Raw genomic sequence first — 27,258 nt, forward strand, 5'->3', positions numbered from 1 at the left:
GAATAAGCAAAATTTGTTTTCTGTCCTGAATTTTTCCTAGAGCACTCTTGTTTTTAATCCTGATAAGGTTTTCTAACTCTGTACTATTAGATAAATTTCTGTGCATAAGATAATAAGGCATACTCACAGTTCAATAGTTTTCATTAAGGATTTACTGTACCAGTACTTTACTCTCAAGAATTGCAGAACCTTTTCCCCTGTACTCTCCCCATAGTCTAAAACAGCTATGTGGCACATAGAATTATGATGTGTTCAGTCTGATTTAAATAGTAAAAATCTGCTGTAGAATTTTTATCTTAAAGAGACCTCATACCCAACTGCGGTAAAGAAGAGATTCTGTTGTAATTGCGATTCAAGGCAATTAGATTCCTTTTTTTACACTCGTGATAAGTAGAAGCTTAGTGTTACAACATTTTCCTTTAACCTGTTTTTAATTTCCTCATTTACAACTTAATAAAAGTCTTGGATTGAAATTCTTTTTAGCCAGTAAAAATTCACTGGTTGTCATACTTGGTGTATTATTGCAACCTGGAAAGGATAATTTGAAACAAGTTTTGAAGTTAACTGAAATATGCAGGTTGAATTATACTCAAAATTCTTGTGAAAGGTCTTGCTTAGTAAGTATGATTAAACTTTGCTTTTGAAAATTCGTATTTTCCGTGGACTTCTTTATAAGAATCATGTGAATAAGTACATCATCTTTATTACATTATGTCACATTAACCATGATTTTAATTTCCCACACATGTAAATGTTGGTCAAATGTCTGTGAGGCATTGACAGGCATAGAGCAGTTACATTAAAGAGCAGACATCACGCCTCTGCCTGTCTATTGGTGGAATAGGGATAGCTCAATAGAATTTCAATAGAAATTCAATAGGCCTCAATAGAAGGCCTGCTGTGCCTTCCCACCCACCCTGCTTCTTCATTTGCAGTGTGTATGCCAGTCACTGCTGTTCTGGAGACAGGAAGGATACATACATGTGTACGTGTATGGAGAAAACTAATTTACAGATATATCTACTGGGGCTGTAAGGGATTACTCTCACCTCCTTGGGCTCCCAAGTAGGTGAGAATTGAAGATTAGGAGGGTCTTATGAGTGGTTGATGTAGATTTTCAGGGAGATGGTTAAAGACTACTCGTTTGGTCTTCATGAGTAGTTTTCATTGCACCTCTTCTCTGACTTTTCTTGTCTGATTCCTTAATTTGGATTCATACCTAAGCTTTTTTAACTTAAAAATTCTCACAATCAACTTTTTAAGCTTAAAAAGAAGAAAAACCCTTTCCTTAAAGGAGCACCGGACTGGAATACAAAATACTTGGGTTCTGCCATTAACTAGCAGTGTGAGTTTGGGCAAGTTTTTTCATCTATTCAAGCCCACTTCATTTGTCAAAGAGGGATAGCTTTGCAGATGGCTAAGGTTCCTTCAAGCTCTGACTTCTGCCTCTTGATGTTGGCACTCTCTTCATGAAGAAGTGACAGTCCTTACCATGGAAAGCCAGGCATAGGATTTCTAGATTGCATTTCTCCTACCTGAGATTGTAGTATAGAGATGGCTGCTACCCAGGTTACCCCTCAGAGTGATATGTTCTCTGCCGGGAAATTCTTTCCAGAGGAGGAAAGACACACTGAGACTACATGGAAATTTTTCTTAAGGATGTAAGTATGAAACGTATTATCTAGCATATTCACTGTGGCAGATGATTTGCACATAAAAAACAGGATGTTCCCACAACAAAGCAATAATATTTATATTTGGTTTTGATTTGCAGGGTTTTTTTTTTTTTGAGACAGAGTCTCACTCTGTTGCCCTGAGTAGAGTGCTGTGGCATCAGCCTATCTCACAGCAACCTCAAACTCCTGGGCTCAGGCAATCCTTCTGCCTCAGCCTCCTGAGTAGCTGGGACTACAGGCATGAGCTACCATGCCCGGCTAATTTTTTCTATATGTATGTTTTTTTTAGTTGTCCAGATCATTTCTTTCTATTTTTTAGTAGAGATGGGATGTCTCGCTCTTGCTCAGGCTGGTCTCAAACTCCTGGGCTCAGGCAATCCTTCTGCCTCAGCCTCCTGAGTAGCTGGGACTACAGGCATGAGCCACCATGCCCGGCTAATTTTTTCTATATGTATGTTTTTTTTAGTTGTCCAGATCATTTCTTTCTATTTTTTAGTAGAGATGGGATCTCTCGCTCTTGCTCAGGCTGGTCTCGAACTCCTGACCTTGAGCGATCCACTGGCCTCGGCCTCCCAGAGTGCTAGGATTACAGGCATGAGCCACCGCACCCCGCCTTGCAGGTTTTTTTAAAGGGAGTTTGAGAAACTTTAACCTTAGTGCGGAGTATTCTAAAACCCAATGAGAAATATCTTTAGTAGCTAATCATATTCTCCATTAACAAGAGCAAAAGTTTGGATTGCAATCTGAGTCTCAGTCTTTTGATCACTGCTATTTCTGTTAGCTATTTAATGCAGCTTAGCTACCAACATAATTTTTATTTAGATTATTGCCCATTTTATGGCCTCATGTATTTTGTATGTATATATTTTATATATATGAAAAAATATACATCTTTTATAATGAAAGATCAGATAAAAGCTATTATGAAATTGAATGCACAAAATGTTTTTATTACTCTAAGCAAATAAGTTAACTCGCATTTTCCATTAGACAGCACCTCAGCTCATTTATACATATAGTAGTTCACTGGTTTGAGTGCACAATGAACAACTGAAGAAATGATCCATTTCCATGATGAATCTGATACTCTTGGACAAAAAAGTCCAAACTCCCTAATAGAATACAGGTAGTAGTAATCGAAAAGAATTTTTTGATACTTCCCACTAACATTTTAAGATTAGAACTTAACCTTGAAATACATTGTGGACATAGTAACAGAAATAGTAACAGAAAATTTTAAAATGATATCATATTTCTTCTGTAAATCTCAAAGTGATTTCTATATGGGGAACCTGCTGACCAGAAAATTAAATTAGAATTTTGTACAACGTCAGATGTCCAAATAGAGCTAAAGGACCATCCCCATCCCAAAAAAGAAAGAGAAGCATATTTTCTCCCTTTTTACAGATAGATCAATACACATGGTATGTTCTCACAATTTTTCTGAAGTGGGATAGTAACGAGGGTAAGTAGCCAGTAGTGGCAGGGCTAGATATACCTCAGATTCTGAGTGCAACAAGGCTAAGCCCCTTTAATCCATGCAAAGAACTTTCATGCATACGGTTTAGTGCATATAATATGATTATAGAATCAGGAAGTTCTTTAACATTTTGCTTTTTACTGGGCAAGGTAATTCACCCAGCATAATCTGAGTAGTGACATACCATTTTTCACAAAGCCTATGATTTGCTTTCGTGTTAATAACTCCTCAGAAATACTAAGCATTATATTGTAAAGTCCCAGTGCTAATTAAACTGAACATTTGCCTTTCTAGGTATTTTATAGGTTTACTTACAAAACTGAGCATGTGTATATTTATTTTTAAAGCTCAAATATTGACACTTGCAGAAGTTATGCCTGTAAGCAGTTGAACGTATAAAGCAGGTTTTAATAAAATGTAAAAAAAAAAAAGACAATTGCAGATACATTGCATTTTATTCAAAGCTAAGTTCCCATAGCAGTGTAACCTTCCCTTTAATAAATTAGCCATAATGTCTCTAGTTCATGATTAGGATATTCATCCCTTTCCCCTCTTTATATGTAAATGATTAACATTATTGGAGTCCTAATAGATACACTGGATAAATTGTATAGGGCCATTTTGGGGCCAAGCAACAGTAAATATTTGAAAGGTAATAAAGCAAATACCTAGAAATTTTAGTTTTGTCGAATGACAAGTGAAACAAAACTTGCTAATGTGAATTCGTGAAGATAGGAAAAAAATGTAAAATTGTTTCTGCGTATTCTCCCAAGCAAGATTTCTCAGTGATGATATCTTACTCTGTTTCTTACACATTCAGATTCATCTGTGGATTTTGTTCTTTTGAAAAAATATATCTGTACAGCCTTTAAGTTACCAAATTCCTAAAGTAATACATCTTTCCCCCCATATTCTCTCCATTGCATAAGCATGAGGTGTACAGAGCAATGCAAGAATAGCTGATTCCAGTCCAAGGTAAGAAAATAGAACAGATTTTCTTGGTTGTGAGTTTTCAGATGTGCACAGTGGTAGCAACAGCAGATACCTCAGAGAATCCAGGGACACTAGAGGTTGAGCAGCAGGCTGCTAAGTGATTCAAAAGACTGGCTAGTAACACTGTTCTGTACTGGGTGCAGGCCGCTATTTAACCATGCAGCTTCTGTGGCTCATGCATTGCCTTATGATCTGTAGTCCTTTTTGCTGTAGGGCTTGTTGCGTAATATGTTATCAATCTCATTTACCACATGTGATGTCATCTTTGGGAGAACCTGAAAGTAAGAGGAGAAGTACAAAGGATGTGGTTAGTACTGTTGGTCATTTGTTGTTGGTTTGCTCTATATTAAGCAAAGTCATCTAGACTTGTATACATTCATAAACCACAGCTGGAATGTAAGCTCCTTGAGGTCAGGAGCCTTGTTTGCTGACTGCGTAAATGAAGGCATAAGGTATAACTGAAGGCTTATAGAAATATAATACAAGCCACATTTGTAATTTTATATCTCCTACTGGCTACCTTAAAGAGGTAAAAAGAAACAAGTGAAATTAATACGTGTTTTTACTCAATATTTCCAAAGCATCATTTCAACATATAATCAGTATAGAAAATGAGATGCTTTATATATTTTTTTTGTACTAGGCTTTCAAATCTTATGAACATTTTATACTTCACATTTCCATTTGGACTAACCACATTTTATGCACTCAGTAGCAACACGTGCACGAAGATGCATGAAGACTAGAAGCTACAGTGTAGACAGCACAGGTCTAGAGACTAAGTTAAGAGATTCATTCTGACTGGTGGTCAGAACTCCAGTGAAGGATGGCCAGGGTTTGACAGGCATCCCAGGTAGATGAAATAGCATGAAAAAGTGAAATGGAGTTACATGCAAGTATAGAGTGAGTAGTGGAGGTGTGGGGATGGTAATAACGGGATAGGGAAATTGGGGTAAAGAGTGGAAAGTCTTCATGATCATGGTATCCCCCCTGCCAGGTGAGTATAAGAAAGTCTTGAACGCCATTTTATGGAGTTGGAACTTTATTCTGTAGGCGTGGGGAACCTCTCAGGACTTCTGACCTGGGAGTAACACCATCAGACACCTGGAGGTAATTTGAGGGATGAGTCGGAGGAGGTTGGGGAACACAGATGTTAGATGTGTATTGCAATCAAAGCCAGAGACAAAAAGGGCCTTAACTAGGCTAGAGGCAATGGAGTGGGAAAGGAGAGTGGATCTGGGAGACATTTTGGAGGATGTTAGTGGTTTCAAGACTGAGTGGCTAGAAGGATATTGGTGTAAATAATTGAGATTGGAAACTAAAGGAGAAGTAGTTTGGGGGATAGGAAATTTGGAGTAGGGTGTGTTGCATGTAACACATTAACTGCCATGTGAGTTGTATTTAACTCACACTAGTTTTGAGTCCGGGGCCTCATGAAGCATGTGTAACTCACGTCTCTTCACCTTGGGAGCCACAAGAACTACTTTTCAAGTTGCATATAACTCATACGCAGAAAAGAAAAATAAAAAATTTTTCATTAAATTAGAAAGGATCATTTTGTTTTTGAAGTTTTTAATTCTATTTTTGTAATAAAACGCTGTGGCCCCAAGGAAAATTTTTATTCCTAGTGTGGCAATCAATATGTGAAGGTGCCTGTAAGATAATCCACATAGAAATGACTTGTAGGTGCTGAAGTGCAGCTGTGGACTTCAGTGATTGCAGGAAGACTGGAGTTGAGGATTTCGAGTCATTTCCAGGAACATGCTAATTGAAGCCCCCGGGGAAAAGATGAGCTCATCCAGGGCTAGTTCTGAGAAGCGGGCCAAGGGCACACATTACACCGTGAGACAAGGGACAAAGGCAGACTTTCATGCTGAAATAGTCTAACCCTATGTGGAGACCGTGGTGAAATACAATTCTGACGACCAATTCTGAGGTTTCAGCCTCACCCTTCCTTTGCTGCAATCGTGTTGGCCAAAGTGACCTTGTCTCCACTCAGTTGCTATCCTCAGAAGCCTTAGGCGTTGGCAGAACAGTAGAGCTACTCAGCCTGGGAAACTTCTGCCTGGTTAAAGTTTTTTTATCCGAAGCTAAAGGAGGAATTTGATTTCCCACTAGCTATGGAGTCTCAGGGTTTAAACAGCTAATGTGTTATTTAAAGTGAGATTGTGACAATGAGATTGAGATCCAGAAATTGGATTTGTTGGAGGTTTTTGTATCTAAAATGCACTGGGTTAGCTATGTGAGGAGAAAAATCCTTCATTCATTATACCAAAATAAATTTATTATAGAAAAGAGATTTAAACATTAAAATGATGAAACCATAAAGTACTCGATAAAAAAATAATGTGGCAAGACAAAAATTTTCAAGAGAAGCTATACTACTAGAATTTTATATGAAATCACCCAGTTTTTTAATGTTGACAACTATTTTAAAACATTTTAAGCTACTACAGATTAATAAAACACTCCACAGGCTATCAGTTTTGCAAACTTGGTGTTATGTTGCCTGGGATAATTGGTGGGGTAAGGAGCATCTGGCTAGTGTTGCTGGGGCTGGCAGGGTATTAGGGAAGTCCTCCTGGGATTGGGTCACTATTGATCTGGACTTTGGGGACAGTAGGATTTTGCCAGCCTGGGATGGTGGTCACTTTGCAGGCAGAGGACCACTGTTACATCTGGGGATCTGAGTGTGTGTGGTAGCTGGAGATTAGGGTTCTGGGGAGGGGGTTGGGGGCTGTGAGGCCTGGATATGGAGGGCCTGACTGCTGAGGAACCTGGACTTCCTTGAGTGGGCGACAGGGAGCCTCAGAAAGGGGTTAAGGCTGGTGGTGGGGGGAGGCAATTCTGTCCACCTTTTAGGCAGAAGTGAGGAACGTGGGGACCTGTGTAGGTGATGGTGGGCTGCCAACAGCTGTGGTTTCTCCTCCGTAGTCTCTCCCACCTGTTGAGGCTCTGATTTATATACACTCTGATTTTTGCACACCTAGATTTTTGCATCCCTTGGAGCAGCTGCCTTCTCAGCCTACTAGAAATTTCCTTTTCTTATACCAGCTGGCACTCCATGCTTTCCATCCTTCTGCAGACAATCCCACCACTGCTGGGCACTTCCAGCCACCCAGTCTGCTTTTAGCCACATCCCGGGGCCCAATCACAGCTTGTCTAGGGTGGACTTTTCAGTGCTGGGTGCGGGAGGTGGAGTAGAAAGGGGGAGGGTTGGCAAGCCCCCATGGTAGCAGCCTTGCTGCTTGGATAGTGTTCCTTTTAGGATGGATAACAGCCCCATCCTGTAACCAGCCAGAGCCTTGCTAGGGAGGAAGTGCTTGGGGAAGAAAACTGACTAAAGAGTTTTCCTCTGAAATGTGTCCCCTTTCCCCTCGGCTGCCTGGCCTACTCCCACAGTCTTTAAAGCTCAGCCCAGGAGTTACCTGTTTACGCCATCCCCAGGCAGTGGGACCTCCTCCTGGGATGGCAGTGATCTCCCTGTATTAATACAGTAGAAATCCTTAATGCCTCCCTCTTCCTCCCAAACCACGTTGTCTCTCTCTCCAAAACCTGTGGAATCCATCCTGTTCTCTCCAGCTCCGAGGCCACCACCCTAGTCCAAGCCACCATCACCTCTCGCCTGGACCACTGCCCTTGCCCTCCATTCTACTTTCCACACGGCAGCCACAGTGATCTTTAAACATTCAAATAGGAGCATGGCGTGGCCCTCGTCCTAAAACCCTCCAAAGGATTCCTCACACAGAGTAAAGACACCCCTGTGGTGTCCTGTGAGATCCGGCCCCTGCCTGCCTCTCTACTTCAGTGCATCTGCTGGCCCCTTTGCCTGCCACATGTTGGGCACACTGGCCTGAGGCTGGAAGTTGCTTCCCCTTTCAGCGCCTTTGCACTGCTTTTCCTGTGCCTGGAATGTGCTTTCCTTCTTCCCAGGCTGTGTGAAGGCACGTGAGTAATTGTGAAGGCCTCAGAATAAACATATTCCAGGGGGGTCTTTTGCAAGGATGTTATTTAAAATAGGCCCACCCATTCTCAATTAGTCTATTACAACATCCTGTTTATTCACGTAATAGCCGTTTTCACAATCTGAGATTATTTTGTCTGTTTGTTTATCTGTCTCCTACTGAAATGTAAACCCCTTGAAGGTTGGACAATGTCTTTCTTGTTTCCTGTGGTACCTCCAGTGCCTGGTACATAGTAGGCACTCAGAGATCTGCTGAATGAATTAAGGGATAGAGTTCTTAATTCACTTTTCTCAGCCAGCCCATGAGCTCTTTGAAGGCAGGGTCCTGTTCTTACTCATCTTAGTACTCCCACTGCCGACAGCCATGGAAGAGGACTCCGTAAATATTGGTGGAATTGAAATCATTGGATTGAATTTCAGTTCTTTTGTGTACCAACTCTTCCCTCTCTCCTCATCATTACTGTGTAGCCTTATCTTTTCCCACAGCATAAGTGAAAACAAGAGAAAGTGGGGTGGCATTCATAAAAGGGGCTTGGCACATAGTAAGTTGGCAATCAATATTCGTGGAAAGAAAAAGTGAGTAAATGATGTATGTGTATTGTCCAAAGACTATTACGTTTCATGCAAGTTATTAAGCAGACATTTATGGTCAGGCTGGGGGAGTTGGTTGCCAGGTATAACACTGGAATGCCCTGCCCCACAGAAACAAATCGTCCTGAGAAGTGAGCTCTGGGAACATTGCCTGTTATTATCTGGATCTATCTACTGTGAACGTTTTCCGTTGCTTCTTAGGCTTTTGTTCCCCCTCCCCTCAAACCCATCCTGAAGGACAGAGGTGGGGAGAGATGGGACACTGCTTGGAGATATCTTCAAAGGCACCATGACATTCTCTGGTGTTTGTCGGAAAGGGCTGTGGTACTTGCCTGAATGGCGCCAAGGTTTTCAATGAGCTGTTCAGGAGTAGATGATCCCAGGAGCACAGAACTCACACCTTCGTTTCTCAGGCACCACGCTGGGAAGAAAGAACACGGGGTCAGGGTGTCAAAGCACTTCTCATTACTGATTAGCTTCTAAACACCAGCTACAGCTGTTAGTGGCAGCCAAAGTTTTTTTTTAACTCTGTGGAAGATGCAGTGTTTTCTAGGATTAAAAACCTGAGCAGCGCCCCCTATTGTGTAAAAGATTTGATAGAATCTGCATTTGAATCGTGGGAGTAGGGCACATCCAGTCAAAGTCTGTATCTTGTAAAGGTTTCCCCTCCAGAAAGACAATGTTACTCTATCTCTTTCAGAGCTAATTTAATACTCAATTTCATGTTAGCACCGAAAAACTATATTTATGAGTGTGCAGAACGTGTGTTTCTCTGTGCATATTACTCTGACCACATGCTCTGGGTGAGTGTGGGCAGAATTTCAGGTCTGGCATGTCTAATTTTTTGCAGAAACATCATTATCATCATTGTTGTCATTACTACTTACTGAGCACTTACTTTTAACACTTTACATATGTAATTTCCCTTTACTTAATAAGTTTGTAAGATATGTATTATTAGACCCATTTTACAGATGAAAAAATTATCTGATTAAGTAACTTGCCTATGGCCAAATAGTTATTTTTTACTGTGCTTGTTAAAGCTGTAGGGATGCTATTAATAATTAATCACATTAAATATATTCTTTGATTTTTTTCTGAAGAAAGGATTAAAGTGACAGTCATACATATACTTAGTACATGACATTTCCCCCCCTCTAAAACCATCTTCCATTTCCATCTTTCTGTGACTGTTAACTGCCACTAACATTTCCTTGCCTTCCAACCTCGAAAGGGTCAAGCTACCAACAAATATTCTACTAAATTATTTTATTTGCATAGACCTTATCTTGAGCTTTTATATCATGGGTTCACTGTATCTGATATATCCCAATTCCTGCTATTTCTTAATCCTGAGGAATTTTTTTCTAGAATCAGCACACATTTTTTCCTTTCTCACAGCTACCACGTGAATTCTTTTATCTTCAATTTCTCCATTTATAAGTGGAGATAGTAATAGCAAATCCTCCATTAACATCTGTAAGACAGGGCTAGTAACAGTACACACTTCACAGTATTGTTTCGATCAAGGAGACAACACCATGAGCATGGAGTGCTTATCACAGAGGCTGAAAACATCCCAGCAAGGGAACTGAGAGTCTAAATGCTTTTCTGTCCCGTAGGTAGCCTCTGGCCACATGTGGCTATTGAGCATGCAAGGTGTGTCTAGCCTGAATTGACATGTGCTGTACATGTAAAATATATCTTGGATTTTGAAGACTTAGTAGAAAGAAAATAGGATAAAATATCTCAATAATTTTTCATATTTATTACATGTTGAAGTTATATTTTGGCCATATTCGGTTAAATAACATCCATTATTAAAATTAATTTCAACTGTTTTAAAAATTTTTTAATGTGGCCACTGGAAAATTTAAAATCAAATACAGTCATGTGTTGCTTAATTACAGGGATACATTCTGAGAAATGCATTGTTAGGTGATTTTCTGATTGTGTGAACATAGAGTGCACTGACACTAACCTGGATGGTACAGCTTACTGTACACCTAGGTTCTGTGGTACAGCCTATTGCTCCTGGGCCATCACCCTGGACAGTGTTACTGCACTGAATACTGCAGGCAGTTGTAATACGTGGTATTTGTGTATCTAAACATATATCTAAGCATAAAAAGGATACAGTAAAAATACAGTATAAAAGACAAAAAATGGCACACCCGTGTAGGGCACTCACCACGAATGGAGCTTGCAGGACTGGACGTTGCTCTGGGTGAGCCAGCGAGTGCGTGGTGAGTGGACGTGAAGGCCCAGGACATCACTGTGCACTACTGTAGACTTTAGAAACCCTGAACACTTGGGCTACACTAAATTTATAAAAAAAATTTCTTTCCTCTATAATAAATTAACCTAGGCTTGCTGTAACTTTTTTGTTTTATAAGCTTTTGAATTTTTAAAAAAACGTTTTGGCTCTTGTAATAACGCTTAGCTTAAAACAACAAATGCATTGTACAACTATATAAAAAAATTTTCTTTATATCCTTATTCTATAAGCATTTTCCTATTTTTATAAGTTTTTTTAAACTTTTACAACTTTTTTGTTAAAGACTAGGACACAAACACACATTAGCCTAGGCCCACACAGAGTCAGGATCATCGATATCACTGCCTTCCGCCTCCACGTCCGGTCCCACTAGAAGTTCTTCAGGCGTAGTAGCATGGAGCTGCCATCTCCTATGATACCAATGCCTTCCGGAATACCTCTTGAGTATTCCTGCTAGTATTCCTCAAGTATGGACCTGCTTGAGCCTGTTTTACAGTTAATTTGTTTTTTTTAATAAGTAGAAGGAGTACACTCTAAAATAATGACAAAAAGTGTAGTAAATACATAAACCAGTAACATGGTTGTTTGTCATCATTGTCCAGTATTTTGAACTGTATGTAATTGTATGCGCTAGACTTTTATATGACTGGCAGTGCATTGGGTTTTTTTACACCAGAATCACCACAAACGTGTGAGTGATGTGTTGTGCTAGGACTTTAATATGACTGCAGCGTCACTAGGCAACAGGAATTTTTCAGCTGCGTTACAATTTTATGGAGCCTCCAACGTATATGTGGTCCATCATTGACTGTAAGCTCATTATGCAGCCCACGACTGTATGTGGTTCACACCAACTTTCTCCTGAACAGTGCAGTGCATGTAGTTTTCATTTGCTACCGGTGACCATGAGCTTTGGACTCCACAATGTTAGAAGAGCAATTTTTATGGCCCTCATGAAGCTTCAGGGTGAAGCAACTCTTCTAGGATGGACTTTCTGGGTGGCTGTAGCCTTGGGCCTCTGTTACAGCCCTTTATCTCAGCCTCTCACCAACCCTGGCTTAGCTTCAACACAGACAGAAACTTGCACCAGAAGAAATGGATATCGCTATTCAATTTACCCTGGATACTTGTGAGGGTGTGTGCATTATCACTGAAATGTTCTCATTTAAACGATTATAAGAGAGATAGGAAGGAAGTAAGAAAAGTCTTTTAGCATGTAAAAAATTCTGGGGAACCCCAAATAATTCACTTTATATAGTATTTACCAGAAATTTTATTTTTATTTTTTTTTGCTTTAGAGATCAGTCTATCCCTACAATAGACATTTTATCATGATGGGGGGGGCAGCAATAGAAAACTGTATTTTCTGTGATCTCAGCAGAAGTTCCCCTCCCCTTAGTAATTTCCTTACCAACGGCTAGCTGAGGTAGTGTGCATCCCAGACGCTCAGCAATTGGGGAAAGGTCTTTTAGCTTGTTTTGCTGTTTTCTCCCTTCTTCGCTTACAATTCTTTCTTTCAACCACTGGTAGCACTAGGGATAAGCATAACATTTAAATGTTAATGTCTTGTAAAGGTTTGATGTCAAAGATTGTTAATTCAATAAAATATAAGAATCTCATGAATTCCTAAATCTTCTTGACTTTGACCTTATGTGTTGCAGTGATAAGATGCCTACATCATCATGCAAAGAAATGTTCCCTGTGGTCTCGCTCCTTGTTTATTGGTTCAAAACATATTGATTTTGCCTAATATTCACCATTTAAATTGATCAGCACGCACAAAAGTTGTTAAAACCCAGACCCTGACATATAAACAATTACATATTAGTCTTCCAAGTGGAGGAAATGATATTTCTTATTGGGATAGCCCAATTTTAGAATGTAGGGAAAAAAAGCATTTACATTTACCAAGGTCTATTATGTTTCCTTTTGTTGAGAAAGCTGGGCGCCAAGCTTTCTGCGCAAAGAAAACCATTATCTGACATTCTTGCTATAACTATCTTTCTCCCTCTTGCCTTCAATTCACTCCTAATCTCTTATTCTTCTTATAATGGGACTTCATTGTTAGCTTCCTCAGCTCCTTCCTAGAAGCAGACATGGTATAACTGATAGGTACCAAGTACAATTTTAAAATTTTAGAGTGGATAAAGACTTTCCCAAATGTGTATTACCTATTGTACAACTATTGAAACTTAAAAAAGTAAGGAGACTCAAAATAAGAAACTATTCTCTAGAACCTATGCAAAGAGACTGACCTTGATCTGTAGACTATAAAGTGAGACTAATTTCCTAAATATAAAGAGAAAAATCTTTCAGAACTTCTCAATGCCGTACTTTCCAGAAGTACATATGTTTCTATGAAACATGGAACAATAGACTCTGCCGTACAAAACAAGTACTAAGCAGCAACACCCAAAGGAAAAGAATATTTGTAAGAATGTTAGTCTGTTTTAGTGAAAATAATAAAAAAATGTAGCACTGTGTGGCAATGTGGACTTTCTCTGCTGCGTGTATTTGCGACATAATTGCCATCACAGATCTTTATTTTCCCAAAGGCCGTAGAAAGCCCTGCAACAGCCAGTCTCGGCCATAGACACTCCACCCACTTGATTTCAGTAGGCTGCTTGCCTTTGTTTTTTGAGTATTTTTTCCATCATTCTAAGACAATATTTCCAAAGAAAAGGGTAACCACATTATGTTTTACTGTGATTTTTGGAATGATTTTTCAGATGTGAAAAAGAGAAGGGCAAGCTGTCCCAATTCCGTTTGCCTCCTAGATCTCAAAGGCTTGTGGTCTGGCTCTTAATTTGGGAGTTTGCTTGGGGCAATGGCCAAGAATTTTCCCAGCCTCAGCTCCAGGAAGCCTCGTCTTCTTCCAGAGGAAGAGTGGCCTGGAATATCTCTCCAGGTGTTGGTGCCAGTTATGAACAACGAACACTGCCATCGGGGCCCAGGCAGCTTTCCTGGACCAGGGTACTGGCTATGTCAGAGAGTCCCTGAACTTACTTTTCTGTCCTCAGTGGAAAAACCATCACCAATCCTCATTTAAGTTTTATAACATCATTCAGGGGACCAATATCTCTGAATGTTATTCAAGCAAACAAGATTGAAAACTAATAGCCAACTGCTTTTTGAATAACTGCTTCTTCTTATAACTAGAAGAGTTTCTGACATTTCAGTATATACCACATATGTAAAGAATGGATGATTTGTTTATCAGTCTTATGGAACTCCTCCATTTTTGAAATCTTATGTGCAATACATTCTTTTTCTTAGGATTGGGTTATAAGTTATGTGTGTGTATATACGTGTGTGTGTGTTACACACAAACACACACATACACACACACACCCATATTGAGAGACTTCTGAAAGTAAAAAAGATCAAGCATTCATTTATTGAGTTTCTCTCTCTTCACCCTCAACACCGTAAATCTCATTGTCACTTTAATCATTGGAAAATACAAGTAGGTTAGGGTTTTTTTTAAAGTATATACATCATTTTTATACTGCTTTCCTCATACTAAAAAGGAAACAAACACATTTTGGAAATAAACAGCTTTAACTGCTTTGCAAATGGAAAAATATTAGCACAGGGAGGAGATGAGGCTTAATTAAAATATTAATTAAATATGGAAGCAAACCAGCGTTTTTGTAAGAAGGTTGGTGGTGGGTGTGGTTGTGGCAATACTAAACCCAGCTTGCTGACTGGGTGGTAATCCGTGAATCAAAAGATGAAATCTCTTCCACCCCTATTCTATTGCCTACCCTACTGCACTGTGATGATTTGATTACATGTTGGTCTTCCTTTCCAAACTGAGCAGATGGAAGGCAGGGACGGCTTGTTGTATGTCACCATCTCCAGTCCTGACACTTGTGGCTGGCAGAGGGGCTCAGCTAATATGGTGGTGAGGGAGGAGTCGGGGAAACCAGAGTTCCAAAGGGTCAGAATAAATCTCTTCCGTTTTTCAGATTGGTGATGGCACCCCCTCCTCAATGCAGTCTGACTTTGCCAGCAGTCCTGTGAGACCCCACAGAACTTGTGGATTCCATATTATTTCATAATTCACCCATTCACACGTCTGACTCTCTTATAAGTCCTTGAGCTACTCTGTGAGGGTTAAGACTGTCCCATTCATCCCTGTATTCTCACACCCAGCAGAAAGTCTGGGTGCACTCAGCAATATTTGTCAAAGGCACAATTGAATGAGCTTTTCCCCACAGATTAGTGGGCTATTAGTTTTATAAACGTTACAAAATTCTCTAAAATTTCCTAAAGCCTACTTCCTTGCCCTTCTCCAAAGCTGTGACCACTATCTATGTGTCCCCATTTTATAGACAATGATATTGGGGTAGGAGTAGTCTGTGAGACTTGCTCCAAAGCCACTCACTGTCTGTTAGTTAATCCTGGATTAGATCTCAGGCAGAAACTGGAGCTATGGACAGAATCAGTCACGTTTCACCTCTGGACCTTGTCTAGAATAATTTAGAATCAAGACCATTGACTATTTCTACTTAAACCTCAAAGTCTTTGACTCAAAATAACAGCAAAGACTTCACTATTGAGGTGGAAATCTCTAGGTAAAATGCCAAAGCTAAAAAAAATTGCCTTCTAAAATTTCGTCATAATGTGCAATATCCTTATTTTCTTTCTTTTTTAAAAATTTCAGAATATTATGGGTGTATAAATGCTTTGATTACATGAATTACTTTTGTATAGTTTGAGTCAAAGTTATAAGTGTGCCCATTACCTAGATAGTGTGCATCATACCCATTAGGTGTGAATTTACCCATCCCCTCCTCCCCATTCCCACCTGTTTGATTTCTGATGAGTGTTATTTCCATATGTGCATGTAAATGTTGATTGATTAGTTCCAATTTAATGGTGAGTACATGTGGTGTTTGTTTTTCCATTCTTGCAATACTTCATTTAGATGAATGGTCTCCAGCTCCCTCTAGGTTATATAAGAGGTATTAGTTCACCATTTTTGCATGGCTGAGTAGTACTCCATGGTATACATATACCATATTTTATTAACCAACTCATGTATTGATGACCACTTGGGTTGTTTCCAAATCTTTTCAATTGTGAATTTTGCTGCTATAAATATTCGAGTGCAAGTGTCCTTTTTATGTCTTTTTTTCCTTTGGGTAAATACCCAGTAAGGGGATTGCTAGATCAAATGGTAATTCTACTTTTAGTTCTTTGAGGTATCGCCATACTACTTTCTATAGAGACTGAATTAATTTTCAGTCTCACCAACAGTGTATAAGTGTTCATTTCCCTCCACATCAATGCCAGCATCTGTTGTTTTGGGACTTTTTGATAAAAACCATTCTCACTGGAGTTAGGTAATATCTCATTGTGGTTTTGATTTGCATTTTCCTGATAATTAGAGATGTTGAGCATTTTTTCATATGTTTATTGACCATTAGTCTATCTTCTTTTGAAAAGCTTCTGTTCATGTCTTTTGCCCAATTTTTAATGGGGTTGTTTGATGTTTTCTTGCTGATTTGCTTGAGTTCTTTGTAGATTCTTATTACTAGCTCTTTATTGGATATATAACATGCAAATATTTTCTCCCATTCTGTAAGTTGTCTATTCACTCTATTGATTGTGTCCTTGGCTGTGCAGAAGCCTTTTAATTTAATCAGGTCCCATTTATTTATTTTTGTTGTTGCTGTGATTGCCTTTGGGGTCTTCTTCATAAATTCTTTGCCTACACCAATATCTATTAGACTTTTTCTAGCTTCTTCTTCTAGAATTCTTATAGTTTTATACCTTAAGTTTAAGTCTGTTATCCACCATAAATTATGGGTTAGTCTGTTATCTCATCATGAGTGGTGAGAGTTGAGGATCCTGTCTTAGTCTTCTACAAGTGGCTATCCAATTTTCCCAGCACCATTTATTGAATAGGGATTCTTTTTCCCTTTGTATGTTGTCTGCTTTGTCAAAGATCAGATGGCAATATGAGGATGGTTTTATATCTGGGTTCTCTGTTCTGATCCATTGGTCTATGCCTCTGTTCTTGTGCCAGTACCATGATGTTTTGGTTACTATAGCCTTGTAGCATAGCTTGAGGTCTGATAAAGTGATGCCTCCCAATTTGTTCTTTTTGCTTAAGGTTGCTTTGGCTATTCAGGGTCTTTTCTGGTTCCATACAAAGTGTAGAATTATTTTTCTAGATCTGTGAAAAATGACATGGTATTTTAATGGGGATTGCATTAAATCTGTAAATCACTTTGGGTAGTATAGACATTTTACCAATGTTGATTCTGCTGATCCATAAGCATGATATGTTTTTCCATTTGTTTACATCCTCTGCAATTTCCTTCCTCAGTGATTCATACTTCTCCTTGTAGAGGTCTTTCACCTCTTTGGTTAAATATATTCCTAGGTATTTTATTTTCTTTGTTGCTATTGTGAAAAGCATTGAGTCTTTGATTTGATTCTCAGCTTGACTGTTGGTGTATAGGAATGCTACTGATTTGTGTACATTGTTTTTGTAACCTGAGACTTTGCCGAATTTATTTGTCAAATCCAGGAGTCTCTTGGCAGAATGTTTGGGGTTTTCCAGATATAAGATCATATCATCAGCAAAGAATGATAGTTTGACTTCTTTCTCCATATGGATATTCTTGACTGCCTTCTCTTACCTGATTTCTCTGGCTAGCACTTCCAGCACTATGTTGAACAGAAGTGGTGACAGTGGGCAACCTTGTCTCATTCCCGTTCTAAGCAGGAATGCTTTCAATTTTTCCCCATTCAGTATGATGTTGGCTGTGGGTTTGTCCTATATGGCTTTTATAATATTGAGGTATTTTCCATCTATGCCTATTTTGTTAAGAGTTCTTATCATAAAAGAAGAAGAAAGGCCTGAGCCCCACTGTCTGTGGAAGCCTCAGTGTGGTGGCTCAATTGTCTCTCTCGATAACTGTGGGTGGGGAGGGGAAGGAGAAGAAAAAAGTTTGTTTGGAGGAGTGCTAGAACTCTGGTAGTCTCTGACCCTCTCTCCAGGAGTTAGTCCATCCTGAATGTCCAGGCTCTGGAGTCACACAGATCACCCAGGACCCACTGGACCCCTGTGGCCCCTGCAGTCTGGGCCAAAGTTGGGAAATGTCTGTGTGGGAATGAGAGGACAAAACCTGAGGAGTTCAAGCCCCCTGGGTAGGACAAAGGTGCATGATGCGTAGAGAAGCAATATGGTGCCTGCCGTCCTAGCTTGGGTCTGTTGGGGTGGGAAGTGCCCCAGGGGGGCTAAGAATCTGGTGTCCTGTCCACAAGAAGTTCCCAGTTCACTGGTGGCAGCAGCCTCTGGACTTGTGTGGGCAGAAAGTCTCTCCAGCAGCTTGGGAACTCACCAACTGTCAGAGATGCAAGGGAAGGAGAAACAAACTGCTCCACCTACCCTTCTCACTGGACTCCAAACCCTTAGGGAGTTGATCTTTGCTGATACATTGCTCCTTGTTCTGCACTGCAACTTCTTCCCATGGAGTCTCCCAAAGGCTCTAGCACCATTCCTTCAGACCCACATCCAATCTATGTTTGACTGTTTTTTTTTTTTTCTCTTTCATCTAAAACTTCTCCTTCTTACTGAGACACTCTGGCAGTTAGTGTCTCTAGTCAGCCATCTTGTCCAGAACCATCCAACATCCTTATTTTCTTAATGTGAACACTGGGAGTAGTTAGGTCACCCCTCTCCCCCAACTTTGGTTCACCAAGGTGTGGATGCTTCTTATTTTCCTTTGACAGAGGGGTACATATTTTTATAATTTTTTAAAAAGCATTTTGCTAACAACAGGGAAGAGCTGTCACTACATTTAATTGCACTATTCATTTCTACTTAAAATTTCTGATTAAAAACTACACACTTGGTCTATCAATCAGATTTCACTAATCTTTTGTTATGGCTCATTGAATTCATTCAACTAACATTTACTGAGTACCTATTTTGTTTCAGGCTCTGTGATGAGTTAGATGAGAAAGTTTCAGTTTCTGTCTTGGAGGTATTCACCAATCACTATGTAGTAACTGGAGAAATGTTTTGTAGTTGGGGTGCCTCCTCCTTCAATGATTTCATCACAAGCCATGTTTGTACTGCCATGTCATGGAAAATACCCAGACCAAGTGGTGCATGGCCTGAGCAGAGCATAGTACCTCAAACTTTTGGCCACTGTCATTGGTCTTATGGGTCAGTGCACGACCCAAAGTTGGCCAGTCTTTTCTGGATTGAAACTGGTAAAGAAAAGATCTCTTTTCTCTCAGGTTACATGCCTTTAAGAATGTAAGCTTGCAACTACCAGTTTTCCTGCTTCTGGTCTCATGGAGAAGACTCGTTTTTTTTTTTAAATGTAAATTTTGTTTTTATTTATTTATTTATTATTTTTTCGAGACAGAGTCTTGCTCTGTTGCCTGGGCTAGAGTGCTGTGGTGTCAGGCTAACTCATAGCAACCTCAAACTCTGGGGCTCAAGCAATTCTTCTGCCTCAGTCTCCCGATTAGCTGGGACTACAGGCAGGTGCCACCATGCCCAGCTATTTTTTTCTATATATTTTTAGTTGTCCAGCTAATTTCTTTCTATTTTTGGTAGAGATGAGTTCTCAATCTTGCTAAGGCTGGTCTTGAACTCCTGACCTTGAGCGATCCTCCTGCCTTGGCCTCCCAGAGTGCTAGGATTACAGGTGTGAGCCACCATGCCCGGCCGAGAAGACTCGTTTTAGTAGAAGAAAGTGATGCCCACATGCAAAGAGAAATAGAGGAGATGGACGGTCCTGATAGTGTTCAAGTCCAAAGATGGAGTCTCTGCAGAGGCCAGCCCCACTCCATCCTCCCCAAGGATTGTCTATCTGAACCAATAGAGTCCCCCTTTGATTAGATTAGTTTCATTGAGTTCTGTTACTTGTAACCAGAGAATTCTAAGACTCTATAAAAAATCTTTATGGAACAATAAAGAAGCTGCCAAAACTCAGTTTTATAAAATTAGGGCAGTCTTCACAGAGGTGAAGACAACCAAGCTTTGTCTTTAGAGATGAGAAGGGGTTCCACAGGAAGATGAAAAGAAGGACGTTTCTGGGAGGCAAAGGAGAGTACAGCGCATCTGGGTAGAAAACGAAGTAGTATGATATGGGGAAAGACAAGAATGGAAAAGTTGGCACAGCTTCAATCCCAAGGGGATTTCCTTGAATGCTTTGTTGTGGAGTTTGGGCTTTGTCCTATATGCAATGATTGGGAAGTCACTAAAGGATTTTAAGCAGGGTTATGATATGGTCAGATTAATATTTTATAAAGATAATTTGTTCGCAATGGGGGTTATTAAGAAAAGGGAAGGAAATCAGAGAGTCCAGATAGGAGGCTACTGAAGTAAACATGGTAAGAAATGATGAAGATCTAAAAAATGGCTCTGAGGGGATGGCTCTTAGAGTCAGGATGTGGTCTAGAGGATTTGGTGCCTGGTACAGGAGAGGAAGGAAAGGAGGCAGTGGGAGAAAATGCCTTGGCTTCTGACTGAGATGACCAGATGGATGGGTGGAGGCACTGTTAACCAAGAAGGAAGGGCAGGTTCTGGGGGTGAGGATAGATTCCATTATTATAACGGATGCCTATGGAACATCTGCTTGGGGATGTCTAATAGACAAGAAGAAGTAGTGGTGTGCTGCTCAGCAGTGAAGTCAGAGCTGATGATACAAATTTATAAGTCATCGTTAGAGTGGTGAGGCCAGATATGGAGGCCTAGAAAATTTCTGGGGTAATATTACTTCCTAAAAGAGCCCTGGATAAGTATTTTTCATACTGAGTTAATTTATCCATCAATTGCAATACAATACTTACAATAAGCACAAAATATCAACATCTTAATGTTATTGGTATAACAACAGCCAATGCAAAACACAAACCATATTTTATTTTAAGGAAAGGTGAACATTGCCAACTCATTTATCTGCTTGCCCAGCTACCTACCTTTTTTTATTATTATTTTTAATAGCATCCTCATTCACTTCCAAGGTCGCCTTGATATTTGCCTCCTTTATTTATTTATTTATTTTTTTGCTCTGCTAACTCTACTTAAGTGGCTTTCCTGGGTGCATATATAGTTCTCCAAAAATACTCAGGTGGATAATTTAGAGCCTTGAGAGTCTGCAGAACCCTAAAGAAACATGCCTTGTGATCAGTTGAGAGCTCTTTCATTTGTTGAGAACTCTTTTTTTTTTTGAGACAGAGTCTGGCTCTGTTGCCCTGGCTAGAGTGCCGTGGCATCAGCCTAGCTCACAGCAACCTCAGACTCCTGGGCTCAAGCAATCCTACTGCCTCAGCCTCCCGAGTAGCTGGGACTACAGGCATGCGCCACCATGCCCAGCTAATTTTTTTCTATATATATATTTTTAGTTGTCCGATAATTTCTTTCTACTTTTTAGTAGAGACGGGGTCTTGCTCTTGCTCAGGCTGGTCTCGAACTCCTGACCTTGAGTGATCCACCCGCCTCGGCCTCCCAGAATGCTAGGATTACAGGCGTGAGCCACCGTGCCCAGCCTGTTGAGAGTTCTTAATGTTTATTGTTAAGGATGTTCCAGGAGATACTGAGTTGTCTTTATAAAAACAAACAATGGAAATATTTCCCATGCTGCTTTTCTGCTTTTGGGCTGAGCCACCTTCAATTTGTGTGTGTGTGTGTGTGTGTGTGTGTCTCTCTCTCTCTCTCTCTCTCCCCCCCCTTCTCTCTCTCACTCCTTTTGCTAGTGGATTTGTGAAAACTTTTTTCAGCTGTTTGCAAGCTTTTTCCAGTGATCGAGGTTAGACAATCATACACTCCAACTATAGCATAGCTACTTCTTTCTCCTTTGAAAACCTGGGTTTGAAGGGAAACATGTATGTTTTTGGGAGAGATAATTAACTGAGAGCCAGGAGACCTGTGTGCTAATACCAACTTTATCTTTTATGACTTTATAGTTTCAGATTATTATTTAACATCTTTATGCTTTAGTTTTTGCATCTGGAAAAGTTCTACCCTCTTATGAGGTTAGTGTGAGAACAAACACCCGTCATATATGGAAGTGCGCTGCATTTTTCAGCAAGTCTCTGAAAGAATGTATGGCAATATGCTTAGCTACAACTGACTAAAAGCCACTTGTATCCATTTCTCTTTGTGAGGATTAAACAAAAATGAGATAAATGAAAACAGCCCAGTGCTTGGCTCATAGTGGGTGCCCAGTAAAATTGCAATTCTCAATGCTTCCCTTTCTCCATCTCTTCCTTCTTCACTCCCTTTTTTTATATCTTCTTACCTTAAGATGCTTTTAGTTTGTTTTTGCTGACTTGTTTAGACTTGGTTGAACAGTTTTCAGGAGCAAGACCTTATTTAATATTCTGGGATAATTGTTTTTTTGTGATAATACAAAACCAGACATAGGATCATGTCAACATGCTTTAGGGGATATTTATGTTGATTATTCTAGAGAACAAACAAGCTAACAGCTCAACTATTACAGGCAAAAAGCAAAGTGAAGGCCCTAAATCCTTGAGAAGATTCTGAGTAGGGAAGCCCACGGTGGTCACAGCCACACTGATTAAAGTGTTGGTGGCTCGGACTTGACTTAAGCTGTTTTCCTGATAACTTAGTGCTGATGGAGACAAAAGGTTGTGTCAGACTTAAGCTTCCTCTTAAGAGGACTTTGGCTTGTCTCAATTTTTTAAAATGCCTGTATTCTCTCTCCCTTGACATTACAGAGTAATTTGTAGTTCTAATGTTATTACACATTCTCTCAAGTTTTTAAAAACAGGCATGTTGTTATTAGTAAGGAGAGATGTTTGGAGTACTCTCCAATAAATTAGTCATCAAGATGTCCTGAACGGAGGTAACTTTGTGGATGTCTTGAATATCTTTATGCTTCAGACCAGAATTTAAACTACAAAACATAGGCCAGAGTTGATCTCTACAACCGCCACTCATAGAGCCCCAGTGATAGAGGCTTTGCTGTGTATCTGTGTACGTGTCTCCTGAGGCCCTCCCTCCTCACCCGTGCCCGCCCCAACACAAGAAAAAGTGTCAATCAACCTCAAGCCATGCTCAACTACAACTGTTTGCCTCATATGGATTATATGGCTTAAATTTTGTTTTGTCAAGAAAAGGAAGATTCTCTTATACAGAAAAGGATTTTACATTTTGTCAGTTTCAAACAAAAGATGGAATTCTTTCTTTAATATAAGAATAAGTGACAGTGTAGAGAGTTGAGCCCTGTAAGTCCAACCAAGTCATTGGGCACTTTTCCCCCAGTCCCCGGAGGAAGACAATTTTCTACACAGGCAGATTATGAAGGGCTGACTGGTGCGTGGCTAGGAACAGAGACCTCCAGAAGGCTCAGGGGAGCCTGCCAGAGGCTGCTGGCCCGTCCAAGGGACTGTCTGCCTGAGCCGGGAAGCCCCAGCCTGCTGCCGAGCTGTTCTAATCAATCTTCTTCCCTTCCTCCCACCCCCAGACATTTTTCTAGAGGTTGAGGAAAATACCTTCAGTGAAGCCCTGGAACTTTCAGGCACCCCGTTTCCATATTTTCCTGAGATGATTCCACAGGCAAGTGGAGACCATGTCATTGCGCCAACCCCTGCAGGAGAGAATATCTTGAAAGTTGCTTGTGCGAATTGGGATCAAAAGTGTGAGAGCAGTGGTGGTGTTTAAATGGAATTTGGTTATTTATAGGGATAAACTGGCCAGTTAAATGAGTTAATACCAGCATACATCTTTCCATTACAATTTAGGGACTTACAAATTGTGTTTCATTCTTTTATTAACCAGTTAAATATGCACTGTCAGTTCATGGGAGTGGGCCACATAAACAAGCCTGAAAAATGTTGCTTATCCATGATTTTTTGATATCCAAAATTCATGGTTTTTTTTTTTTATGCTCCTCTACTTGCACAAAAATCCAGTGCTTTGCTTATCTATTCGTTTCCTAATGCAGCGTGTGGCACATGGCAAGAGCACATGCCTAGTACATAATAAACAATGAGTGGTAGCAATAATAACAATTATTATTATTGGTGAATTTTTATCTTTTCCCCCCTTACCCAGCATTTTCTTACTCCTGTGAACCTCTATTTCACAGGAAGAAAATTATCGCTGGAAACTTTTGATAAATAAACCTGAAAATGTGGCTTATTCATGTTTTTCTACCACCCAAATTTCTAATGTACATGTTGTATATATATTTTTTTCTCTCTGAAAGCATTAGTTTTACCTACACAAAACATGTAATGCCCTGTTTGTTAGTTATTGTTGAATTTCCCATCTCTAACTCAGTGCCAGGCCCAGACTAGCAGATATAGATGTATATATCCATGATTTTTTGAAAAGGCTGTCATAGTCCACTCAAAGATACATGAAAAATTAGTTTATTCCTTGATTCTTCCCTTCATTTTGCATGCATTTTTTTTTTGAGACAGAGTCTCACTTTGTTGCCTTGGCTAGAGTGAGTGCCGTGGCGTCAGCCTAGCTCACAGCAACCTCAGATTCCTGGGCTCAAGCAATCCTACTGCCTCAGCCTTCCGAGTAGCTGGGACTACAGGCATGCGCCACCATGCCCAGCTAATTTTTTCTATATATTTTTAGCTGCCCAATTAATTTCTTTCTAATTTTGGTAGAGACGGGGTATCGCTCTTGCTCAGGCTGGTCTTGAACTCCTGAGCTCAAACAATCCGCCCGCCTCGGCCTCCCAGAGTGCTAGGATTACAGGCGTGAGCCACCACGCCCGGCCTTGCATGCATTTTTTGAACACCTGCTGAGTGTAGCTTATATACTAGTCACAATTTACAAGTTTTCTTGGCTTTCATCAGTGATCTCTGCAGGCTAAATACATATACATTTGATTCTGCTCCAGTCTCTGGAATTCTGAGTTCTTATAATCCCTGTGTTAATTATGGACATTTAGGAAAGCATTTCAGTAACACTTTTTTTTAGAATCAATGATTCTCTTATTGTTAAAAATACTCAGTAAATTTGAGTTTGAAGATTACCTATTTTATGGTAGAGCTCTGGCAGCTGTACCTCCACCTTCTCTCTCTGGAAAAGATGGTACTCAGCTTGTTCACAGACTGGTGGGATCATATTGAACTGTCTTGCTACAGAATAGGCTTCCTAGGGAGAAATGAGATTGCAACTGAATGTATACTGATCGGAAATAGGCATCACTGTGATTTGTATGCATGCAAAATATCCCCTTTAGTGAAACCAGTACAAACCAGGAAACATGTAGGATGCGAAATAATAAGCAAAGTTGTGACCACCAATTTTACTAACAGCAATACCAAATATGGGAAATACTTATTATTCTTTGGGAGGATTCGGACTGAGTAAAGTCTAGAGCCAATTAGTCAAAGTATGAATTATGGACTATGATAAAGAAAATGTGGTTTGACTATTTTTAGTTTCCTAAAGAAATAAGACTTAGGCTAACATGTAAAAGTGATCTGTAATTATCATGTTATAAACAGTATAGTTATTAGTTAATACAATTTTTTAATAAGAAAACTAGAGTCCTCTGTTCATAAATCTCATTAGCTGTAAAATTCACTTTACCCTCTTGCCATCAAAGAACATGCTAAAACATTATTCCTGTTAGGGACCTACACACTCCCTGTTGTAGTCTGAACTGATGAGCTCCTGCTCCAATATCCATCTCTACAATGACGAATTGATCATAGAATTCCAGTGTCACAGCGATTGTGAGAGAGGTTTGCAAAAGATTTTGCAATTTGTTCATGACATCTGAAAAACAGTAACAAGGTGCTTAATAGTCATTTTAAATAGAAATTAAATTACCATGATCTCCATAGCGCTCCACCTTGACGTGCCCCAGTACATTGCCATGCCTTGGTTTATCACATGTGTCATGGCTCGAACAATTTCTATGGAAGGCCAAACAGACAGCATTTTGTGAGTTTCTCTACTTTTCAAAATTATATGTTTTTTCCCCCTCTCCCCAAAGCTTAGAAGTTTAATGCAATTATTTTTTTGATTAACATAATGACTTTGACATTGGTGACAACATACTAGTCTGACATGAAATATTGATGGTTTGGAGGCTGGTGGTACTTTTGAGTAAACTGACATTCCATTTTCAATTTGCATCAACAATATTAAATGATATTAAAACCATAATGACTTTAAGTTCTTCTTTTACTTTATCACTTGTTGGTTCCTGGCCTTATCAAGAATACATGATTAACCTCTTTCAGAACTTGGGCATGTGGCTCATTAAAGTGAGAAGGAAGAGAAAGCATTTGCTTGGATTTTGTAGAATGTAAGGTCATTGAGGGCGGAAGGCCTGTCTTTGCATGTTGAATTTGCAGAGCTGGCCCTCACACAGAGTGGCTGTTAAATAGAGGTGACTCAATAACAATGTGTTTAGCAGAAAGACAAACATATTAAACGCTGAACAAACAGCTGAAACCACAGTGGCTCACAGCCTGCAATGACACACCCTGTCCTTGATCACGTTGAACAAAATTTTGTCCTAAGACAACCACGTAATTGATTTCCCTGGGCCTGCTCAGGGTCCCACCCAGTGTGCTCATCAGCCGCTTGCAGCTTGACATCACATTTCCTAAACAGGAAACTGAACTCCCTTCCCAGGGAGTGGAGGCGAGCAAATCTTGGCACCAGCCAAATGTTATGCACAACCGGACAGCAAGGAGAGCCTCAAGTTCAATTTAGTGAAAATTCACAGACGGGGCTGGATTTCTGCTACAGAGCAGGTCAGCTGAGCACCCAGAATGTCAGGTCATCTAACATTTTCAAGGTGTCACAGGCCTCGGGATTCTCTGTGTCCCAGGAGAAGCTGTCCATTAAGCGTCCTTCAGAAGGACCAAAACTTTTCTCAAAGTAGAGTTGAGGTCGATGTATTCTTATTTTTATTTATCATGAACAGGCACTGTCTAAATTGATAGGGGACAGGATTTGGAATGAGATGGCCAGGGTTAGGGTCTTAGCTTCTTTTCTTGTTTGGCTTACACAAGCTATTTTAAATTGCCCTTGATTTCTGTTTAGAACTGCTGTTCCCAACCCCTGGGCTGCAGCCCAGTATGGTCTGTGGCCTGTTAGGAAAACAGGGCTGCACATCACCATCTGAATTACCCTCAAAGCCCCTCCAGATACCCCCTCCTCGCCCCCACCCCCATTCATGGAAAAATTGTCTTTCATGAGACTGGTCTCTGGTGCCAAAAAGGTTAGGGACAGCTGGGAAGATGGGATGCTTTCATTCACCATTGTCTGTTCAATAGAGGTACAATT

General features: G+C 40.0%; 1 protein-coding gene across 5 annotated transcripts in view; it reads right to left on the minus strand.

Annotated features, from left to right (window-relative positions):
- Positions 1–3,948: 3,948 nt before the first annotated feature.
- Positions 3,949–27,258, minus strand: part of KCNAB1 (potassium channel, voltage gated subfamily A regulatory beta subunit 1) — a 387,202-nt gene continuing 363,892 nt past the window's right edge. For 2 of the 5 annotated variants that reach the window (XM_012642895.1, XM_012642893.1), the window contains 6 exons: positions 25,789–25,874; positions 24,984–25,104; positions 23,481–23,575; positions 12,394–12,514; positions 9,037–9,125; positions 4,335–4,424 (listed from right to left, as the gene is read on the minus strand). In XM_012642895.1, coding sequence (XP_012498349.1) covers positions 4,335–4,424; positions 9,037–9,125; positions 12,394–12,514; positions 23,481–23,575; positions 24,984–25,104; positions 25,789–25,874 — 602 coding nt within the window. Of the gene's footprint in view, positions 4,425–9,036; positions 9,126–12,393; positions 12,515–23,480; positions 23,576–24,983; positions 25,105–25,788; positions 25,875–27,258 lie in introns of all 5 variants that reach the window. The other 3 variants (XM_012642894.1, XM_012642892.1, XM_012642891.1) reach the window with 3 other exon arrangements.

This window comes from Propithecus coquereli, unplaced genomic scaffold (assembly GCF_000956105.1).
Source record: "Propithecus coquereli isolate 6110/MARCELLA unplaced genomic scaffold, Pcoq_1.0 Scaffold19, whole genome shotgun sequence".
Classification (NCBI taxonomy): Eukaryota; Metazoa; Chordata; class Mammalia; order Primates; family Indriidae; genus Propithecus; species Propithecus coquereli.